Genomic DNA, 17722 nt, shown 5'->3' on the forward strand with positions numbered 1-17722 from the left:
AAATTTCATTACAAATTGGCCCCTTCTGTGCAAAAAAAGGAAAATAAAAAAGTGCCAACAGGCAGCGTAGAATTTTTTCAGCACAAATGACATAGAAAATATTTTTAAAATTATAAAATTGTGTAAAACTGTTCATATTCAGTACCTGGTTTTGATTGTACTTGTTTTTATCAGACAGAAACAAAACCAAATGGTAAACTGTGTCATGTAGTAAGCTTCCACTAACATTAAACTCCTATCCAAATCCATTAAGTGTACAGTTCTGTCTCATTGTGACACTAAACTCCATGGTAGCGCTTTAACCATACCATAATTACTAAAACTGAAACTAATATATATAAAAATAAAATAGAAATGTCTTTTTTAAAATAAAAACTAAACTAAAACTAAAAATACACGATGAAGGAAAACTAAAACTAAACTGAATTTCCAAGAAAGGTCAGAAAAAGTATAGAAATAAAAACTAATATAAAAAGGAAAAACTATAATAATAATAATTCTTTGCATTTATATAGCGCTTTTCTCACTACTCAAAGCGCTCAGCAATTGCAGGTTAAGGGCCTTGCTCAAGGGCCCAACAGAGCAGAGTCCCTATTGACATTTATGGGATTCGAACCGGCAACCTTCCGATTGCTAGTGCAGATCCCTATCCTCAGGGCTACCACTCCACATAATATAATATAAAAACCTTGGTGGGATAATTGTCTTAGTGAAATATCCATCCTCGTTTCATCTTCAGCATTCTGGTAGATGGCAGTAGATTCTTATCAAGAATGTACATTTCTCCATTCATCCTTCAATTATATGAAGTCTGCCAGTACCATATGCTGAAAAACAGCCCCACACCATGATGTTTTTGGGGTGATGTACAGTGCAATTTCACCTCCAAACATATGGTGTGTGCAATGACATCCAAAGAGTTCAATTTTAGTCTCATCTGACCAGACTATATTCTCCCTGTATTTCATTGGCTTGTCCAAATGTTGTGTAGCAAACTTTAAACGAGCTTCAACATGCTTTTTCTTCAGCAGTAGAGTCTTGCGCGGTGAGCATGTATAGAGGCCATGGCAGTTGAGTGCTAATTCCAGGTCTTTCTGAAGCTCTCCACAAGTGGTCCTTGGCTCTTGGACAACTCTTCTGATTATTCTTTTGACTCCTCTGTCAGAAATCTTGTGAGGAGCACCTGGTCGTGGCCAGTTTATGGTGAAATGATGTTCTTTCCACTTCCAGTGAGCACCGTTGGGGCCATAATCTAGAACATTCAGAAGTTTAGAAATTCATCTGTAAACCAATACCATCAGTATGTTTTGCAACAATAAATGTTGCGAAGGTCTTGAGAGAGCTCTTTGCTTTTACCCATCATGAGATGCTTCTTGTGTGACACCTTGGTAATGAGAAACCTTTTTATAGGCCATCAATTAGGGCTGAACCAGCTGATATTAATTTGCACTGATTGGGGGCAGAGTTGCTTTCTAAATACTGACACATTTCAGCTAGTGTTTTGGCTTTCCATGCCTTTTTGCACCTCCTTTTTTCTTCATGTGTTCAATACTTTTTCCCTATGTCATTCAACTTTATTACACATAATTTATGGACTTATTTGTTTTGATTTATTTGTATGTGTGGATTACTTGGGTTGTTACCAACATCTGGTGAATATTTCATGTCAATAGCCCCATTAGAAATATATTTACTGAAAAAAATGTTGACACATTCAGTACTTATTTTCCCTGCTGTAAATACATAACAATATGGACCCTATACAATTTCTTTATTAGGTTCATTTTCAATGTGTGAAATATAGCTTAACCCATCATTGTAATTTTTGAGCCAATGCAAATATAATTTTTGATTTGCATGTCAAACAGAAGTTTCTCTTCTCATAGCAGTATGTTTTGATCTGTGTTTAGTAACAGCAGTCCTGTGATTTTCTGGATGTTTGTGTGTATTTAACAATCACATTTCCGCTCATTTCATGAGTTTTTTGGGCATATTTAGCAACCATAAGTCTGTTCACTTCGAGGTTTTTTCCCCATATATATTTGCAAACTACAAGTCTGTTCAGTTTGGAATGTTTCTGTGTATATTTTCATTTCAGGCTTTTTTTTTGTGTATGTGTAGCCACTGCAGCTCTGTTGCTGTCTGGATTTTTTTTTGTGCATGTTTATCCGCAGATTTTTTTTTTTTTAAATTGATTTTGTCTGATATTGTCTCTATTCCTGTTTTATTAGTATATTTCTGAGATAATTTGGTCACATTAGGTAAGCAAGAGAATGCATTTGATTATAATGTTTGGTATAACCAGTTTTGAGTTTCAGCAAGATCGATAACAATAATGTGTTTGTAAACCTCACAATGACCTCTACATAGAGCTCCTGTGAAACAGTGCTTTAACAGACTGATTGTTTACCACAAATCTAACACATTCCGCTATTTCTGTAAACTTCTAATACATTTGTAAAAATTTAAATTTCCGATGCAACTAACAGTTTGCAAGTGGTAGCATAGGCTGAGGGATTTTGCATATAATTCATATACATTACAACATCATAATTTTTTGCCATTTATATTATAAAACAACTTTGTATCGCTCACACTGTCTTACTCAGATTGTACGATTTGATGCTTAATTTACAAACCTAATACAGCCATACCCCATATTCAGAAAATGATATGATGTGCATGGAAACAACAGTTCTTTAGCAGAACCTTTCTTTTTCCTACCACATTCTAGCTGTTTTTTTTTTGTTTTTTTTTTTGCTGTCTGAGACACCTCCTCTTCATTACTTGCCAGTCCATCTAACTGCTCATCTCTAGGAGACCTTCATATAAATACACTGGCATGCCTCAACCAGGCAGAAGAGTTTTTGCTAATCTAACTCGTTTTCTCCTAGAGCCATGTGGCAAGTTAGCGTAGTATACTTGGTATAGTATTACAATGGACAAATTAAAAAACACGAGTAAGCTAATTTTATTTTTTCTATAATGTTACAATTTTAATCAAATTCATCAAAGCATTTTTAATATTATGAGGTGCTTAGTTTTTACCGCTTAATACTGATATGTCAACACCTTTCTTAGCAGATACCTGCAGGCATATCCTGACAAATTTCAGCTTTTTAACTAAAGGGATAGTATTTTTGTTGATGAATGAGTAAGTTTGTCTGAGAACAACTGTCTTCTTTCGGCTGCTCCCGTTAGGTGTTGTCACAGTGAATCGTTTTTTTTCCATATCTTCATCTCCTCTGCATCTTGCTCTGTTACACCCATCACCTGCATGTCTTCTCTCACCACATCCATAAACCTTCTTTTAGGCCTTCCTCTTTTCTGTTTGCCTGGCAGCTCTATCCTTGGCATCCTTTTCTCCATAGACCCAGCATCTGTCCTCTGCACATGTCCAAACCAACGCAATCTCACCTTTCTGACTTTGTCTCCAAACCGTCCGTTACTCCGTACTGTTGATCCCAAGTACCAAGTTTTTAAACTCATCCACTTTTTCCAACTCTACTCCCTGCATTCTCATCATTCCACTGACCTCCCTCTCACATAAACACATTTTCTGTCTTGTTCCTACTGACCTTCATGACTTCTCCTCTCTAGAGCATATCTCTACCTCTCCAGGGTCTCCTCAACCTGCTCCCTACTATCGCTACAGATCACAATGTCATCAGCAAACATCATAGTCCACGGGGACTCCTGTCTAATCTCGTCTGTCAACCTGTCCATCACCATTGCAAATAAGAAAGGGCTCAGAGCCGATCCCTGATGTAATCCCACCTACATCGTGCATCTGTCACTTCTACTGCAGACATCACCACTGTCGCATTTCCCTCGTACATATCCTGTACAACTCTTACTTTCTTCTCTGCCACTCCCGACTTCCTCATACAATACCACAACTCCTCTCTAGGCACCCTGTCATATGCTTTCTCTGGGTCCACAAAGAGACAATGCAATTCCTTCTGGCCTTTGCTATACTTCTCCATCAACAACCTCGGAGCAAACATCGCATCTGTGGTGATCTTTCCTGGCATGAAACCATACTGCTGCTCACTAATCATCACATATAGAGATAGATATGTAGATATACATATGTAGAGATATTCAGGTAGATATAAAGTATATACACATAGATGTCAGTCTTGGTTCATGCACTCTGTAAGTAAACTTTAGCATGACTTTTTTAAGAACGTTAGTTTTTTTTTTATAAAATGTTTGTCCTTTTTTTTTGCTTTGCGCCCTCCCCCACTATAACTTATCATCTATGGGGGAGGAAAGAAAGCTTTAGATTTGTCAAAAATTTCGATCTCTGGTTTTCGGCAGATCTCTGTGTTTTAAGGTCCCAGATACTGAAAACATCAATATTTCGATGAAGGGTGTGTGTGCCTGTCTGTGTCACAGTTTCTTGAGAATAGTCTAGAGCTAAAGTGGCTGGATAGAAAAATAGTTCACAAACTCGAAACTTAAGCCTGTTATGAGATGAAGATATGTTGATTAGTTTTTGAGCCAAATCATGCAAGAGAAAGACGCACTCTAGAGCAACCCTCAAATACCGTAATTCTGCAATTAATAATGAATTATTCCTGTCAGCTGCCATTGTAATGACATATTTTATGATCAGACAGCTCAGCATCAGAGCTGCAAATAATTACTGAAATGTTATAGAATAGTTCAGGTAATCTTGTTCCTAGGGCACAAAGCGTACTGATGGCTCATGTCCAAATTGTTTTTAATTACATTTGATTTTACAATGTAAACATTCAGCACTAAAGATTTTTGTAGGAATTATTGATTATTTGTCAGGTTGGAGTTCTCAGAAAGGAATAAACTTAATTTATAGTGATTATGATCTATACATCAAAGCAGAAAGCTTCAGAAATTAATGAAGTGTGTAAAAATCAAAAATTATCTTATAATTAATGATATGCCAATGTCTTGTAATGTTTGTTCTTGGTGGTAATATGTTTTTAGGCCAGCACATCTATATTACTAAATGACAGTTGTATATATGCACGGACGCAGGACGCATCGAAGCGCACGTGCACTGCGACTCAGCACCCCAGAGTCAAATTCAGCGGCTTCCCAGACTCGGTAGGTAGCGCCCAAACAACACAACACAATTTGTAAACTAAACTTCAGGTCACAATTCAACCGCTGCCCGAACGCGCACACCACCGCATATAAAACCTTCATTTAGTAATGTTTACAAAGATAATATATATGCACGGATGCCAGACGCAACCCGTGCCAAAAGCGCACGCGCACTTGCACAGCGCCCAACAGTCAAATCCAGCGGCTTCCCAAAGTCAGCAAGTGGCGCCCAAACAACACAACCTGTAAACTAAATTTGACATAAAGCGTGTACGCCAACAAGTTGCCATGGTGACATATTTAAACATTGACATAGAATAACTAGACGCCTCATGACTAGCAGAATCGTACGTCAACGTCGCCGCCATGTTGTGAGTGGCACTGCTGTGGATATTGTGAGTGGCACTGCTGTAGAGTGAAGTAATGAATAATGTGCTGCTTGGGATTGTACAAACCGCTGTACGCTCCAAACCAGATCCCGGGGGATTACATTTCATAGGTAAGGCTGAACAATTGTTTTGGTTATATTTGACCGTTAGAAAATCCCATTTTATAACCTTTACTTTAGCTAAGTCAGGCTAAGCTAGCAAAGCTATGCATTTATGTGCTCAAGTGAGCCTCCAAACAATGTTTTGGCTAAACGTATGTAGTCACTATGTAGATTGTTGTTAGCTGTTAACATGTCTCAAACTTGATGTTTTTTCTCAAGGAGCACATTGAGGAAACACAGTTTGAAATTGACAACCATCATTTTATGCTCATGTCTTTAGTTGTGTCTGTCTTCCACAAACTAAGGCTGCACCATATTGCCAGACTGAATACTCTCACAGTACAAGATCTGAGTGAGCGAGAGGAGTGTAAGTCTGGAGGAGATCAGTGAGGTTGTGGAGAGCTTTAAATGTTAAGAGCGGTATTTAGTATTGTATTCTGTAGTTAACTGGGAGCCAGTGAAGTTGAGAGAGAATAGGTGTAATATGTTCAGTGGATTTACAACAGCAGGATATTATCCTGGCAGCAGAATTTTGAAGAGGTTCTAAGCGATTGATAAGTTTTTGTGGGATGCCAGATAGAATACCATTACAGTAATCTATACGTGACTCAGGCATTAACCAATACTTCAGTAGTGTGTTGCGTAAGAACAGGACAAAGTCTGGAAATGTTTCGAAGATAGAAGAAGGCAGTCCTTGAAATGTTACTTATATGGGAGGAATGGTTAATAATAATAATTATTATAATTATTATTATTTAATAATTGCCATTATTAGTATATAAATGGATATAAATAATTGCATTTAAACAATTTGCCAAAATCTGTTGTATGTAAACGATACTGTTTTAAACGTTGTTTTTTCATCAGAAAACCCGGTGTCCACGTCTACCTGTATTAGTTTAAATAGCACTTTTGCCACTCGCAATAAGGCTGACGTATCGTGTCTACTGGGAAACACAGTGAATGCGGCGTCTATCTATATTTGTGTATGTATTTAAACTTGAGGTAGTGGTGACTACTGACAGTGCCAGCAGTCAGCTTACTCCACAGTGCCTGCATGTCAGGGGTTCAATTATGATTCCTAACAGCAAACGACTTCTAGCTAACAACACACCCATAGAACACCAAAAACGAGACTGCATGGATAAAAACAATGAACGAAGGCGCCTACAACTCGCTTCTGAAACACTAGAACCAAACGAGTCATGGCTCCAAAAAGAAACAGCTTTACTACAAATATATTTATTTCATTAAATAAAAACCTTACCCAGGACGCTCCCACCCTCCATGATCTTACATCCCTTCAAAGATTTGAGGGAACAGAAAGTAATTGCCATTCTTGCATTTGCGATTCTTTAGAGAATCGGGGGTTTACTGGTATATCATATCTTAAAGTACTCAAAGTCTGGTATATTTTATAGCTATCTTGTTTTCTTCATTAAGTCATATTTTCAACATGTTCATGTAGACTTTATCATACAGCTTAAAAACATGCTATGCAGTAGATTCACAGGAAATTCATAGTTAACTTTGTATGAGGGTGACCTGTATTCTTGAGTGTAATGGAAAAAAAGCAGTTTGAGAAATTGATTGAGAAGAAGTTAGTGTTTTCTCCCACACTGTTGAAGAACATTGTAGTGTTATCAGTGTTTTTTTCATTATAGCTAACTGTTGTGATGCTACATCTTCTTCACACACACTGAAAAAGAGCAGTAATGCTAATCAGATACTAAATTATGGTGTGTGAAAGAAAATACCTGAAAAAGAAATGTGCGCTCTAAAATTCTGTGATGTTTTCAAAATGAATGTCATAAAGTAAATGTTTTATGTAGGGGGTTTAGTTTATACACAGTGTTCTGCATTATTTAGAGAAGGTTACTCTTTTTAGAGAGGTGGAGACTAAAAATAATGCTCTGTGCTTTTTAGAAGACAAGTTCACAAATGAAAGGGAGTGCACTTTTCATATAGATTGCCTTTAAATCCAGGATGCAACAATATCACCATATTTGTGGGAGATGCCACTAAATTCAAAGTTCTTTGTTTTTCATTGTTGTGCACCATTCCTAGGTGAGGCCTCTAAATTCATGATTTACGCAATGTCTGGTACATCATGTTGCAGTGTCCAACAGTAGTCAGCAAGAATTGACGGATTCCAGTTACCCTGGTATCGTTTCTCCATCGTAGCAATGTCCTGGTTAAACCTTTCACCGTGTTAGTCACTGACAGCACCGAGATTTGTGGGGAAGAAGTCCAAGTGTGAGTGGAGGAAATGAATCTTGAGTGACATGTTGCACTTCATTGTCTTGTATGCTTTGAGAAGTTTGTCTACCAGCTGAATGTAGTTTGGGGCACTCTAATTGCCCAGAAAATTGTCAACAACGTCTTTGAAGGCTTTCCAGGCAATTTTTTCTGGCCCAACTGACAGATCTTCAAACTGCTTGTAACTCATAACATGTCTGATCTGGGGGCCAACAAAAATGCCGCCTTTGATCTTGGCGTCAGTTATTCTTGGGAACATCAGTCTTAAATAACGAAAACTTTCACCTTCCTTGTTCAGTGCTTTCACAAAATTCTTCCTGTGTTATGTGAAGAGGAGGCAAAAATATCTTTACCAGGTCGACAAGCAATTCATGTGCAACATTTTTCTGTCCTGGAACTAACTTTTTACAGAGTGGCCAGTTCTGTCGAGAATAGTGTGACTCTTTGGCATGGCTGTCCCATTCACAGATGAAATAACAGTACTTTGTATAGCCGAGCTGCAGTCCTAGTAACAGAGCAATGACTTTAAGATCTCCACAGATATTCCAGTTCTACCTGCTATACTGGACGTGCTTCAGCAACAGTTCCATATTCTCATACGTTTTTCATGTGTGCTGCATAGCCAACAGCTACTGAAGGATAAACGTTGCCATTGTGTAGCAGAACAGCTTTCAGGCTTAACATTAACGAATCAATGAAGAGACGCTACTCTTCCGGGTTGTGATCACAACCCAAGGCCGAGAACAATCCTTCAATGTCACAACAGAAACAGAGACTGTCGACTTGTGCAAAAAATTTGGTTATATCATGATGTCCACCTCGAAACACAGAAATTTTCATACCTGGTGACAGCAAACACCATTCCTGCAGTCTCGAACCCAGCAGCTCAGCTTTTGCTTTTGACAGACCCAAATCTCTGACCAAATCGTTCAATTCGGACTGTGTTATCAGATGTGGATCGCCTGATGAGCACCGTTCAAAATCCGGGTTAATGTCACTGTCAGTACCCTGCATTGCAGTTTTTTCATCTGATTCGTTTAAGGTCCAATCCTCTGGTGGTTTTGAAATTGGAAGACTGTCGTCATGTGGCACGGGTCTCATTGATGAAGGCATATTAGGATATTCAATTGACTTCTTGTTTTTGGCAGAGAAACCAGACACATTAGTCAAACAGAAGTAATAGTCCGTCACATGGTCTTTCTGTTCTCACCATATCATTGGAACAGCAAACGGCATCGTCTTTCGAGTGCCTCTGAGCCAGGCTCTCAGACTGACAACACATGTCGCACAGCAAATGTGAGGCACCCATTCCTTGTCTTGATCACCAATTTTGCAGCCGAAATACAGGTAAGCTTTCTTCATAAAAGCAGTTATCCAACGTCTCTGAGGTGCAAGTGTATATTCACCACAGATATAGCAGAATGTATCGTGGCTGTTACGACATTGATGAGACATATCGCCTGACAGCAAAATGTCTATAGCGTCAAGCTTACTTCCTGTTATATTGCTACAGATACTATACTTTACTATACTGATACTATACATACACACTGATTATCTATATTAACCAAATGAGCAGGATCGGTGTATGCAAGCCACCTTTATTTATAGCATGCTGAGACAGCGTCAAGCTCGTTCAGACCTACCCAGGCACGCCCAGGATGTCAACTTCCACAGAACAGCTTCCAACCTGGCCTGATTCCACGCCTGGACATGCCCAGGCTGCACAAACCGTTGTTGATAAGTCACTTGCGGGAGCGAAAATGTTTGGATACAAATATAAAGAAAAAATCATGACAAAACTGAAGATATCTCTGAAACGGTACATGTAGCTGCTGAAGTATAAGGTGTCATCAGGCACGGATAAGACGCGTGTCAAAAGAATTCTCATAGTCCAAGAGTTCTTTTTAAAGGTATTTAGTTAAAGTTAAAGGCAAATAATCCACACAAGAATAAAACAAAAAATAGTTACACACGTAGAATAAAAGGCAAATAAAAAGGGAAAAATGTAACTTCTTTAAACTTAGCTTTTCTTGAAAGACTTTAGTTATTTCTATACTTAAAGGTTCTTAATTTCTTCTTCTGTACGCCTTAGTGTACGGTGCGGTACTTAAGTAAACAAGTTTTCTTTACTTGTTATTTCTCACATTCAAAGAGCCCTTAGGTCATCGAGCACTGTTACGTGCGGTCACGTTTCTTCTTCTCTACTTAAAGGTTCTTAATTTCTTTTTCTCTACTTAAAGGTTCTTAGCTTCTTATTCTGTACGCTTTACATACGGTACAACACATAAATTAAGTGCATATTTACTTCACACACTTAAAAGGCTCGTAAGCAGGTTGGCACATAGGCAAGTGCCCAGGCACAGTGATGTGCGATCACGGTTAAAAACCGTATGCCTCTACACCTTATACAAGGCAAGGCTGTCACTAACTAACTAACTGAAGAATAATGTTTACTCCAAGCTGTTAGAAATGGTAAGAATACGAGGGGGGACCCAAAAATAACTGGAAATATTTTTAAAACGTGTTTAATTTTCTGTACAAACTACAATTAGTCTCCTTCAAAGTACTCTCCATTGGCGTGAAATACACTTATCTAACCTTTTGTTCCATTGTTCGAAACATTTTTTAAATTTGTCTGAAGTAATGCCCATTAATGCTCTGGTCGTTTCTTGTTTTAACTCTTCGACGTCAGCAAAACGCCTTCCTTTCAAGTCTTTCTTCATCCGAGGGAACAAAAAGAAATCACACGGAGCTAAATCCGGTGAGTAGGGTGGGTGGTTCAGGGTTGTCATACCGTTTCTTGCCAAAAATTGGCGAATGCTGAGAGCAGTGTGAGATGGAGCGTTGTCATGATGAAAGAACCAATCGCCCGACTCCCAGAAATCAGGGCGTTTCCTTCTCACACTGTTACGCAACCTACTTTTATAAAAAAATTCACTGAACACAAGCACAACCTTCCAGACTGATGGCACTTGGCAGACTGACTTGTGAGGAGTGTAACTAGATCGCCTTAGTGGCCCAACCACGTACTACAAGTACCAACCTAACAACAACAAAATTTCAGTTATTTTTGGGTCCCCCCTCGTATACCAATACGATTCTATTTACGGGGGTTATAGGAACCTCCAATTATTTATGCATTGTCATCTAAGAAATATTCATGAATCTTATAGAACAAGGAAAATGGCTCTTACAGTACATGATGGGTATGATGTGATATTTGTGATCAGCACCCAGAAATCTATAAGAAACACCCAACAATGTTCAAGAAGCAAAAACTTTGTTGTGCAGTGTTATCTGTCAAGATGATGTCATAATGGTATGCCTTCAGCCAAGTAATCCAGCATTGCAAGAATTAGTGCTCCACAGATTTAATGATGTAGAAAGGTGAGCTAAAAATGGAAAATGTATCAACAACTTGCTTGAAGGAGTGTTTAAAATCAGTAAATTTTCATTTCACGTTGGAGTTCTTGTACAGTATATACAGGAACATCATATTTTAAACTCAAGTACTCTAAACAAAACACTACTAGCATTTTTTGAATGAATCTTCTAGTACCCATCAGTGTATTACATTGGATTCAAAGTAATTTACTGTAAACATTAACAGTCCTTCCTTTACAGAGAGAACGTTGAATTCAGAGATAAATTAAATACTTAATGTCTAAGTAGTGAATCTATTATTTACAGTCTTACACTCTGAAAGAACATTACCTTTTGTGTTTGAAATTCTTATACAATTGTATAATTATATCAATAAAATATATTAGTAGTAGTATTACTATAATGTGTAGTGAACCTACCAAACTTTTTTTTTAATTTAAATGCCCTTGCCTTCTCATGTAGAAAAAAAATTCTCTTTTAGGGTGCACACTTTGCTGTTAGTTTTTTTCCTTTTCGATTGTGGTTTGCATATCAGGGGTACCGTGAAACAAACTACAGTTGTAGGATGTTGCTTAGTTAATCAGTTACTTCATAGTTTAAAATGTACTGAACTTATGCATTGCCATGTTCTAACCATTTCTTGACATCATATGAACAACATCTGAGCAGATGGTGTAACATTTTTCAGATTTTAATAAAAAAAGATCTCTGCCATGAATGTATATAAAATCAGTTATGAGCTGGTTAAGTTATTTGGCAGCTTCCATATGTTCATGATATTACTTGTGAGGCTAGATATTTCTTATGTGCATCTTTTAGAAGATATCTTTTGTAAGTGTTTGTTTCATTGAATAATGTATTTCTTGCAAAGGCTTTCTAAAAATAATGGCAAAATTATAGATATTTAAATCTGAACTTTGTCACTTTGGTACATAGATTACTTTCATTTTTAAATAACAGTCCTGTCTTAATATACAGGTGATTGTTAGCTAGCTTTCTGTTTATTCTGGCAATCAGAAGGCAGGCTAAGCACAAATTGCCTTGTGTGTGTTTTTAAAGAAATCTCTTTTCTTATCTCCCACTTGCCCTTCATCTTAGTTTTCTTTGCTTGTGTGAGGATTTGTCTTGTCATATTACATAACTTGAGTCTGGAAACCATGTGTTATATTCTTGCAGTCTATTTTTTTTTTTTGTCCTCCAGCACAATTTTTTTTTTCCTTTTTTGAGCGTATGTCCAAAAGAATCAGGGTTTGCAAATGTGAGCTGGTGCTCAGCTGACCGTCTTGTGAGAAGTACTGCAGGAGAATTCACATTTTGGATAACAACAATATAGATCTTTAGGAACAAATGAATAAGCCCTCGACTAAACACCAGGACTACATTTTAAAGTTGCACTAAAATAATCTGGACTGTTCTTGTCAAAGAAAGTAAATTGCTTTTTATCAAGAAAAGTTATTATCAAAAAAAGGATTTCAGTTTTTTAATGAGTAACTGTTTTATGAAATGCGTTTTCTATTTACATTTTCTGACATCTTTAGCCAATTCACTGTTCTACAACAGTATAGCAAATGTAGATGTTCACCATTATGTTTGATATGGATAGACTATTGCATAACAAGAACTTTTCATTATTTTCTTTGGTTTCTTTTTGTAGGTTCTTTGGCACCTTGACATCTTCCGGAGAAGCTTTCGGCAGCTGACTACTCACAAATGCATGGAGGACTCTTGCATTTTCTGTGCACTGAAGGTACTCTTTTGTTTTTAAAAATCCTACTTCATCCTGTCTATTATAATTTGATTACACCTCCTTTCAAGAAGTATTGTAGTTTTAAAGTTGAAGGTGTACTCTTGTTCCTCAACACGTGTTAAGATATTAGAAGTAGTTTTACTTGGTTTGAATGGAGATTCAGCACCATTTATAAAACTGTGGACTGCCCAAGGTAAATCAGTTTATAGATTTTATCTATTATGCGACATGAGATTTTCAAACCAACTTAATCCTACTCTTGGTCAACAGGGTTCACCTGTTGTGATCAATAATAATTGGTGAAGGGAGTGAAGGTCAGTAGTATGTCTTAATTTAAGTACAGTGGAACCTCGGTTCACGACCATAATTTGTTCCAAAACTCTGGTTGTAAACCGATTTGGTCGTGAACCGAAGCAATTTCCCCCATAGGATTGTAAAGGTCAGTAGTATGTCTTAATTTAAGTACAGTGGAACCTCGGTTCACGACCATAATTTGTTCCAAAACTCTGGTTGTAAACCGATTTGGTCGTGAACCAAAGCAATTTCCCCCATAGGATTGTATGTAAATACGATTAATCCGTTCCAGACCATACGGACTGTATGTAAATATATATAAGTTTTTAAGCACAAATATAGTTAATTAAACCATAGAATGCACAGCGTAATAGTAAACTAAATGTAAAAACATTGAATAACACTGAGAAAACCTTGAACAACAGAGAAAACTAACATTGCAAGAGTTCACGCTATACTGTAGCCTTATGACCCAATCACTGTAAACTTTTTTTTTTTGGAGTTTTAAGCACAGGGAAAAAAAGGAACATTTGAACAAATCTGAACTTTATTTAAAAGCCAACCATAAGCAACCAAGAAAGTAACATTGCAGGAGTTCACGCTATAATAGCATTACAACCCGATAACTGTAAACACTCTTTTTAAATGAGTTTTAAGCACAGGGGGGAAAAAAAGGAACATTTGAACAAATCCGAACTTTATTTAAAAGCCAACCATAAGCAACCAAGAAAGTAACATTGCAGGAGTTCACGCTAATAGCATTACAACCTGATCGCTGTAAACTTTTTTTTAACGAGTTTTAAGCACAGGGAAAAAAATGAACATTTGAAAAAAGAGAAAAGTAACATTGCAACAATTCACGCTATGAACCGAAAAATGAACATTTGAAAACGGCGTAATAGAAAACTAACCATAAACCACCAAGAAAACTAACCTTGCATGAGTCGAGTTCTGGCATGAAGTGAGGAGGAACTGGGTGGAGAACAATCCGGTCTCATTGCAGTTGAAGACTTGTTGCGGGATGTAGCCTTCGTCCTCCACTAATTTTGTGAAATTTTTCACAAATTCTTTCGCAGCTTCATCGTCGTAACTAGCAGCCTCTCCATGCTTTACCACACTATGAATTACACTTCTCTTGCGAAACTTTTCAAACCATCCTCTACTGTCTTTAAATTCCTCACTTTCGCCACTCGTAGAAGGATAGTTTTGCAGCAAATCGCCATGAATCTTCCTGGCTTTCTCGCATAACATTGCCTCGCTTACGCCATCCCCTGTAAGTTGCTTCTCGTTCAGCCACACTAGCAACAGTTGTTCCACCTCTTCCAGCACTTGAGGCCTCTGCCTGGCTAACGCTGTAACTCCTTTTGCAACATCAGCTGCTTTAATAGATTCTTTCTGCTTTAGAATAGTCGAAATCGTAGATTTTGACTTCTTGTACTCGGCGGCAAGATCAGTAACACGAACGCCACGCTCATACTTTTCAATAGTTTCTTTCTTTACTTCGATTTCAATTTTCTGCAAAACTTTCTTCTCACCACTCTTCACTTGCTTAGAAGCCATGGTTAACTGCAAAAGCACACAAAATACTGTAGAGCACAAAGAGTTCACAGGTAAAGCACGCACGTCTGACTGAGAACAATGAACAGGGAGTGGCTGAACACGTGCTTAAATACAGTAATCGGGTCGCTTATGAACCGGAAGGGAAATGAAATAGAGCACAAAGAATTCACAGCGAAAGCTCGCATGCACGTACAAGCACGCATATCTGACTGAGAACAATGCAACACGTGCAGAAATCATCGGCGTGCACAAACCGAAAGAGAAACTGGCTTGTTCATATACCAAGTGTGTGGTCGTGAACTGAGGCAAAAGTTTGGCAAACTTTTTGGTCGTAAACCGATTTGTACATCTACCGAGACGTTCGTGAACTGAGGTTCCACTGTATGAGCATTTTAGCTCATGTTGATTTGTACCATATCATTACATGAGTGGAAATTCGTTTTGTAAATTTCAAGCTGCTTTAAAACTTTGCAATTTTGATTCTGTGTGAATGTTGTATTCCTTTTAAATACAACAAGGTTAAAAATTATGCAGATTGGGGAAAGATAGTGGCTTGCACATTGCCTTTTATACAGTGATCCTCTTATGTGCAGTGATACCATGAAATTTATGTAGTCTCTCTTTATCTCTGTGTCTGGACCACATGAAGTGCATATCCCTTCATGGTATTGCATGCTTTCATTTTGTCAGTCTCAGTGTACTATTGTTTATTTATGTTTGAACATTAGAATGCCAAAGGCAATTTCCATTAGGAAACACTGTTCAATAAAATTAATTAAATTCCTTTCTAATTTCAAAATGCTCACCCCAGCTGAATACTGCTCTCTTTAGAGACACTTGCATCTTTCCATGTGTATCCTATAAACTGGGGAGACCAAGATCACAAACCGTCAAAAGATAGAAGGTGGTTTGTCAACTTGGCTTTTGTTTTTAAAGGGAAATAAGTAGAGAAATTATATTGATGAAGTTAATACATTAATGTAAGTTTAATGTATCTCAGTTTAATTAAATTGCATTCCATTGATGATTGTGGTAGCCTCATTGTAAATGGCACTGTGTTTTCAGTGTCATTTAAAGTAGTTTAATTAAAGTGAATCATCCTTGACAATTTTTTATTTTGCAGTGTTGCTTTTGTAATCTTTTCCATAAACATTTTGTAATTGCACATTCTTTTATGAAGCATTTAAAATAAGAAAAATACAATAAAAACATTCTGAGACAAACATAGAAAATAAAGAAAAACATTCCTTAGACTCTGACCATTTCTTTGGATTTTACAATAAATTAACATTGAATGAGACCATATTAACTGTGAGCCACCTATGTAGAGGAGACAATAAATACAAGGAGAAATACATGATCAGTTTAAGAGGAGGAGAGAGCTGTGTCAAATTATATGGCTGCTGCACTAGATGAGCAGACTTTCACTAATGTTTTTTTTCACTCAGACTATACTAGTGTGGATTGTAATTATTAAGCATATGTTGTCAATCTGGTGGTTTGTTTTCTGTTACTTTCATTTTCTGTGTAACTTACTCTGTGCTTTAATGGTGCATTACCATTTGCAAGACCAATGCTTTATACATATACAGATACAGTGTAGTAGAACTCAAGTTATGAAAATTTAATAAATGACAAACAAAAACTAAAGAATAGAATTCTAAAATTAAAGTAGGTGGGCACTTTTTTCTTAAGGCGCAAGAAAGATTTTTCATTCTCTTGCTCTGTCACTCTCAGTGTTGCATTTGGTTGTGCAGAAAAGAGGCAAATAGGCACTTACTGTGTTTTCATTTACTCACACTTAATGATGACCCACAGTGGTGCAAGGAATCATATGGCAAGCTGGCCTAACATTTTGAGAGATCTCAATGCATTTCAAGATATTTGAAGCATACGGTATGTTCAGACAGTTTTTCAAATGCATTTGAAAGATCTTAAAACAGAATTGGATATATCTTGAAATAAGTGTGTGTGTATTACTAGATATGTCAAACGTGAATTTCAAGATACAGTATCTCTAAATAACTTTCAGTATATTTAGAGATGTCTCATATTGTACATTTTGAGATATCTTAAAATAGACTGGAAGTCCTGTTAAATGAATAGGAAATTTTGCAGGAAGGGATTTTGACATTTCAGAATGAATTACATGGAGATATTTTAAAATGCATGCAAGGTAAGTTTGATATATCTCAAAATGCATTTGAAATATCTTGAAATCAGGGTTGCCAGGTCCCTAAAATGGACAGCTAAAAATGATAGAATTTGCCCTTAAAATTGCCAAGTGCATGAAGTAGTCAAAAATGTCACACCAGAAAGCAGGGTACGTGTGTCATAGCGAGAGGTTAGGTACATACCATCAAAGCCCAAAGTTTAGTATGGTCCCACTCAGAGATTTTGCAATAGTAAAGAACATATATAAGTGCGAATAGTAGGGGAGGTTCTATTTCACCCTCCCGTGCATACCGTGGCTTTAATAAAGATAGCTATGCATGTTTATTGTACTATCACACTCATTAGTGTGCATAGTGGTGCAAAAAAGAGGGAGATTAATTTCCTTTGTGCTCACATTACCAGTAATGCAGAAATTGCCTTGCCCAGTTCTTTTGCTCTGCATAATTATCCTGATGTGGGGTGGCACAAGAAGGAGGAAGATGCAATTCTCCTGTACCTTTGCTTATTCAGACTTAATCCTGCACATGGTGGTGTGTGAGTGGTGTGCTCTGTCTGTCTTGTGCGTAATTCATTTTGTGAAAGAATACATTAATGCACACACAGGTGCATTGTATTTAAAGTTGTTGATGTATATTTGTTATTTAATATGTTAATATATATGCTGTACATAATATACAGTACATGCTGTGCTTTTTAGAGCCAATGTAAGAAGTTACCTA

The 17722-nt window shown here is 37.2% G+C and overlaps 1 protein-coding gene across 13 annotated transcripts in view; it reads left to right on the top strand.

Annotated features, from left to right (window-relative positions):
• Positions 1-17722, top strand: part of usp54a (ubiquitin specific peptidase 54a) — a 307359-nt gene that overhangs the window by 156865 nt on the left and 132772 nt on the right. For all 13 annotated transcript variants that reach the window (XM_028795167.2, XM_028795169.2, XM_028795170.2 and 10 more), the window contains exon 3: positions 12882-12974. In XM_028795167.2, the coding sequence (XP_028651000.1) occupies positions 12882-12974 (93 nt within the window). The remainder of the gene's footprint in view (positions 1-12881; positions 12975-17722) is intronic.

The sequence above is a fragment of the Erpetoichthys calabaricus genome, chromosome 2 (assembly GCF_900747795.2).
Source record: "Erpetoichthys calabaricus chromosome 2, fErpCal1.3, whole genome shotgun sequence".
NCBI classification, from domain to species: Eukaryota; Metazoa; Chordata; class Cladistia; order Polypteriformes; family Polypteridae; genus Erpetoichthys; species Erpetoichthys calabaricus.